The sequence below is a fragment of the Sander lucioperca genome, chromosome 12 (assembly GCF_008315115.2).
Source record: "Sander lucioperca isolate FBNREF2018 chromosome 12, SLUC_FBN_1.2, whole genome shotgun sequence".
Lineage (NCBI taxonomy): Eukaryota > Metazoa > Chordata > Actinopteri > Perciformes > Percidae > Sander > Sander lucioperca.
Window position 1 is genome coordinate 10,874,632 of NC_050184.1, and position 6,000 is coordinate 10,880,631.

Here is a 6,000-nt window from a genome sequence, read left to right on the forward strand (position 1 = left end):
TGTAAAGGTGCTAACTGAGAGACTATGTGATGATGATGAAATAATTCAGACCAGAAATCCAGTGAAGGTGAATACAGTTGAATTGAACTAAATATCACAATTGCTTGGCTATGAAAACAAAGAAACAGTCTTGACAATACACAGTGGTGTGTCTTCTGTCCTCTGGTAACAGCTGTGTGCTGGGACCGCAACTTCTTCAGAGACCTGCTGGAAAGACAAGATCGGCACTGCTCCAACTGGACCGTCTCTGGTCTCCTGAAATATAGCATCAAATATAGTGATTTAGTTAGTCAGTCTTAGCCTGCAGATACAAATAGTTTGCATTAATTTGCTATAGAATCATGATACTCTCAAATGCAATTATACACATGTTCATTGTGTAAATCCCTACCATACTTTTCTTAAGGATATTAGTGCCTGGGTGTCTCATAGTTTTCTGCATTTACTATAAATCACAACAAAGCTCTTGTCTTGGCCCCAAATCAGACTTTTGAATTTTTTCATCAGAACTTAGATAACTTTGAGAAACATCTTAAGTTAGTTATTCAATTCAATTAAAACAAAGAAAAGACTCAACTATGTAGCCCACATGTACTATGAATAGGTCCTGTATTTAAGTAAAACCACAATCCTTTCCCTAACATAGTGTCCTTGTAACCTAAACCTAATCACAAACTGGATTATCCACACACATTTATTCCAAAACATACCAGGCGAGCCATTTAGTTTGATATGTATTTTTGGAGACAAGCTTGTGCTCTGATACACATAAAAAAGTTGCCAGACAAAATAGTTATTGATACACATTTAGCTTTGTCAGTTCCACATACACAAGTATAACCAGAATATGGCAATCATTACAATAAAGTATTCAATGTATTTAGTTGCATTGATGTTGTTCCAAATGTTTTTATTTCTTATTTTGCCATAGCTAAGAAAAAGTAGGAATAGACAATATTTTATCCAACTGCTGCACCTCTCATCAGCTCAGATGTCCTGCTGGCATGTCTGTATGCTTTGCCTGGTTCACTAAAGTGCTCGGGCCTCTTGCTCTGAGACTGGATGTCTGCCGTCCCTCATGGGACTGTCATGGTATTCTCATCACAGTATACTCACATACTGTGAGTATACTGATGACCATAATAACAAAAAGTCTTAGTTAAATCTCTTAATAAATCAGTTTAGGCTGACTCATTAAGACAAAGTAAATAAATATGTACGGTCCATTTAATGTTTCTTTTTTTTCCAGTGCTGGCAGCAACCTATGTGCTTCTAAGTCCAGGTAAATATCTCTGGATGCTTGAATACATTTTTACATATATGCCTTTGTGTTAAACTAATATGTCCATGTTTTTAGGTGTTGCCACAGAGACAGTTACCTCCTGTGAAGTCAACACTGTTCATCGCCTGAGCTGTGGTATGTGTGATGGTTGGGGTCCGGCTGGCTGTGAGTTTCTGTGTTGTTTTCTATTTGCTATTTCTGTTATGCTCTCCTGTCAGTTTCTGTGTCGGCCCTGCCTCTCTGTGTCTCTCTGTTTTCCCCCCTCCCCTCCTGCCTGCGCCAGCCAGCTGATTGTGCACACCTGTTCGCCATCTCACCATCATTCCTCCCGCCATACACACCTGCCAACCATCTACTTCAATCAAGCACAGTATTTAAACCCCGGATCTACTCACCATCTACGCTTGATCGTTGTTTCAGCCTTCACGGTGACACAAGCTCAAAGCTCAAGATCACCATTGCATTCCTGCGTCATCTACTTCTCTGTTCCAATCCCTTTCTTTGTGTTCTCTCCCTGCAGTCATTACTTCCATCCCTCTGTCTCCAGTCAGCTGGCCTCATCCTCCAGTCCCCTCCTAGCAGCTCCCTGCTCCACTCTACCTCCGCTCTTCGCCTCGCCTCTCCTCGCTCCTCGGCCCCCGGCTTCCCGCGCCTTCCTTGAGCTCCTCACCTGTTGTCTCCCAGTTCTCCCTGAGCTCCCCAGCTGCTCCCTGCCCCAGCCTGTGTTCGCACTCCCCGCTTCCAGCGCCCTTCCTCGAGCCCCTCGCCTAAGGTCTCCCCGCTCTCCCTGAGCTCCCTAACTGCTCCCTGCCCCAGCCTGTGTTCGCATCCTGCTCCCTGGCGTCCACCTCATCACAGCCCTCTCCCCACCCTTTTCCCTTCATTCCAAATAAACCTTTTGTTTGAATTGAGCTGTGCGTTTGGGTCAGTTCTGTCACTCCTTGTAACAGTATGCCTCTCTTTCCTAAGACTTTCTGTCCACAACAGTGCATATTTTGACAGCACTAAAGAGCTGGTTTGATCATTACGTTTTTGTTTTATTATAATCATTTGACTAATCTGAGTCAGTGTAAAGGTATTAAAACGTTTAGGTGCTAAATCTTTTCTGGATTATGAAGAAAACACTTTGATATGCATGTCACGGGATGAACAGAATGAGTTGATTAGTTGGCATCATAATCAAAAGCGTTTAAGTGATCGCTGCAAGTAGACAAAAACAGTAATATTAATTTGACTAATTTTCTAATTTCTCCCTTTTTGCTGTATCACAGATGGCGGAGTGATCAGTGTGCAGGAAGCACTGTATGGACGTGCAGACAGTGTGACCTGCGGTGAGGGAAAACCTCAGGAACAGCTTGCCAATACAGAGTGCTCTCTAGAGGGCACAATGGACATCCTCAAAAGGTATGTACAAGGTGTGTACAATCATAGAATAATATACTGTTTTTTTTTTTAATCATTACATGTATTCTAAATGCAGCTACTGAGAGACTTCTATTCAAAAAGTAAACAAAAACATACAACCAGACAACAAGAACAATAGTGTGAACATATATATTACAATTAATATTACAAGCATCTGCAGTGCCATCAATTACTTCCATATTCAGTGCTAGACAGAAACAGGTACACCAGATCCTCTGTGCTTTAGTATCGAATGTATTCTTCAGCTTCCTTATGCGTTCTACAGTGATTAATTCCTTTGAGGATGAGGAAGGAAATAGTCTTTTATTCTCTTGAATGCAGGTCTGCTGCAACTCTGTTCTTTTAAATCAAGGCTGAAGACTTTTCTTTTTGATGAGGCCTTTTTAAAGCAATACTATATAACATTTTCCCACTTCGGTCCCCATACAGGTTGTCTCATTGGAACTACAGCCGCGCAAGCTGTAGTTCCAATGAGTCCGTAAGTCAGTGGGCTATATTTCTGTTTTTAGTAGTGTGATCTGAATCGAGGAAGATCACATGAAGGTGTGTGACTTTTGCGTAAGCTCAGTCCGTGGGGACATGACTTTAGAACCAGAGGGTACAGACCAAGTATGGAATGTGGACTAGTAGCTGGAGAGGTGCCAGTTCGCCTCCTGGGCACTGCCGGGGTGCCCTTGAGCAAAGCACCGGACTCCCAACTGCTCAGGGCACCTGTCCATGGGCAGCCCCCTCGCTCTGAAATATCTCCATTATTGCATGGTCCTGTTTGTGTGCGTGTATTTCCTGCCTGTGTGTGTGTGTGTGTGTGTGTGTGTGTGTGTGTGTGTGTATGTGTGTTTGTGTGTGTGTAAAAATAACTATTATTATTATACTACTAATTAAATTCCCCCTCATGTCTATAAAGTATGTCTTCTTCTTCCTCTTCTTCTTCTTCTAATAGTTATGTTTAATGTGATTCCTGTTATTTTGACAGTTCACCATGTGACATGTGAGCACTCTTTGGCATACCTGCAGTGTGGTAAGATCACGTTATCTTCATGTGTGTGTATGGTGGATTAAAGTTACAAACATGAGCTCTCTTGTATTTTCATGTCACTTCAACACTCATCTTAAAAACTTACTTTGTCTTTGGTCATGGTCACCTGCCTCTCAAAGCTAATTTTTTGTATTTGCTTCCAACTCTTCCTCCTCTTCTTGCCAGATGAAGGGCAGGTTATATCTGTCTATGGTGCTGATTATAGACGCCGCGACCAGAGCACATGCACCTACAAACGGCCTGCTTCTGAGAGCCAAAAAAATGACTGCTCACGTCCCGCAAGCACAGTTTCTGACAGGTACAGTTGTCTTTGTCAACTTGTACTTCATGTTGAAAGCTGTCAAAACCATGGTGTTTTACTTCATAACTGCAGTACAGTGATAGCTGCAAATGTGTGATCTCATCCACTTTTATAGGCTCCAGCACACATTCAAGCCTGTATTCACTCACATGTCACTCTGCCTCCACAGCTGCGATGGGAAAAACAGCTGTATTATCAAAGCAAGCAACTCAGTATTTGGAGGCCCCTGTCCCGGCACTTTCAAGTACCTGGAGGTGGCTTACGTATGTTTGTCTTAAAGTTTTGTCTTAAAGCTTTTTGAGTGTTATTCATTTGTGATCTGCCCTAGCTTTTCCAACATTTTAGACAGAGATATGGTTATAATAAGGGTTATGATGTGAAAAAGAGACGCAGAAACTACACAAAAAGGACACTAACCGAGTACAAAGAGACACAACATGACTACAAAAAGACGCAAAAACCCACAAAGTGTATGGTGAAATAGCTTCTTCTTTCTTTCTTTTTTACTGAAAAACATAAAAGGACACCTAAATCCCTACCAAATACGCACCAAACACGCACACCTAAGTCTTCTACTATCATGCCATAATTAAATTTTAAAAAGAAAAAGGAAACTGAAAAAGCAAAGTTGAAATGTAAAATGATTTGAAAATGTAAAGTGCAATGTAAAAAGTCAAATCAGGCTGGCTTGGCCTCTTGTTTTACATTAGATGATAGAAACTGATGATGTAGGCCAAACACAAACGACATTTCATGCAACAACAGTGAAGTTTTCATGTATTTACTGTAATTGGCAGAGATGGGGACTCGAGTCTGAGACTCAGACTGAGACGCACGTTGCACAAACAGCTGATTTCAGACTTGACTCGGATTCGACCCAAAAGACTTCAGACTTGACTTGCGACTCGACCCAAAAGACTTCAGACGTGACTCAGACTCGAGCTTAGAGACTCGTCAACCTGTTTTCATGCAATTATTGCTTTTTTAAATCTAAATTTATTCATGTATTTCTATTTTTTTTTATTGGCACATATACGTTGGGGAAACGTATGACGAGCTGCATGTCCCCTGCCCTTTGCCATAATGTGCAAAGTAACGCATGCGTTATGCCTTATGTGCGAACAAACTTTATCGGGCATCTCAAAACACACCCAAATAGGTCAGTCACTCACGCTAATGTGAAAGAGACATTGCATTTAGCGTACATCGTCACAGGTAACAAGCTAACCATCGCAAAGTGTTCCATCGCACGACGCACGCATCCATCTCCCCAGGAACAAACGCTGTGTTGGGTGGGCAAACTCATGTGATGCGTAATTGATCCCGTGAATGATTTGTATGCTATTAAGTGAACAAGGTGTACACGGTCCACCAAACACTGGGCCGTCTTGACTGTCTTAATTCTGCACATATTTCTATTACTATAGTCCTATTTACTATTTCATTATTTTATCCATGCGTGGCGCAGCGGATCCGTGCACACTGTCACCTGCCATGGAGACACTGGCCTCACTAACCTCTCCTCCTCCAAGTCGGATCTCCCTCACGCTGGACTCAGTTTCACTGAGCGTACTAACACTTAGAAAATAAATAAATTGCATTACATCTCCGGGAACCATCAACTTATCGTGGTGGAGAGGTTTGTGTGTCCCTATGAACCTGAGGGCTGTGTTGTCTGGAGCTTTGTGCTCCTGGTAGGGTCTCCCATGGCAAAGTGGTCTTAGGTGAGGGGCCAGACAAAGAATGGTTAAAAAAATCCAGCTAATACACCCTCTATGGTAGAGGCAGAGCTGGAGGATGATGGGGGATTGTCGTCAATTTCCCTGGTGGAAGTCGCTGAGGTAGTTAAACAACTCCACAGTGGCAAAGCCCCAGGGATTGATGAGATCCGTCCAGAAATGCTTAAAGCTCTGGGTGTGGAGGGGTTGTCTTGGTGTGTCAACCAAGACAACCCCT

General features: G+C 42.5%; 1 protein-coding gene across 1 annotated transcript; it reads left to right on the forward strand.

Annotated features, from left to right (window-relative positions):
• The first annotated feature begins 1,004 nt into the window (after nucleotides 1-1,004).
• LOC116040916 (L-rhamnose-binding lectin SML-like) lies at nucleotides 1,005-4,322 on the forward strand. The gene is made up of 7 exons (XM_036008071.1): nucleotides 1,005-1,092; nucleotides 1,358-1,417; nucleotides 1,501-1,585; nucleotides 1,803-2,054; nucleotides 2,252-2,268; nucleotides 2,554-2,686; nucleotides 4,214-4,322. The coding sequence occupies exons 1-7, from the start codon at nucleotides 1,005-1,007 to the stop codon at nucleotides 4,320-4,322; spliced, it is 744 nt and encodes a 247-aa protein (XP_035863964.1).
• Nucleotides 4,323-6,000: the final 1,678 nt, after the last annotated feature.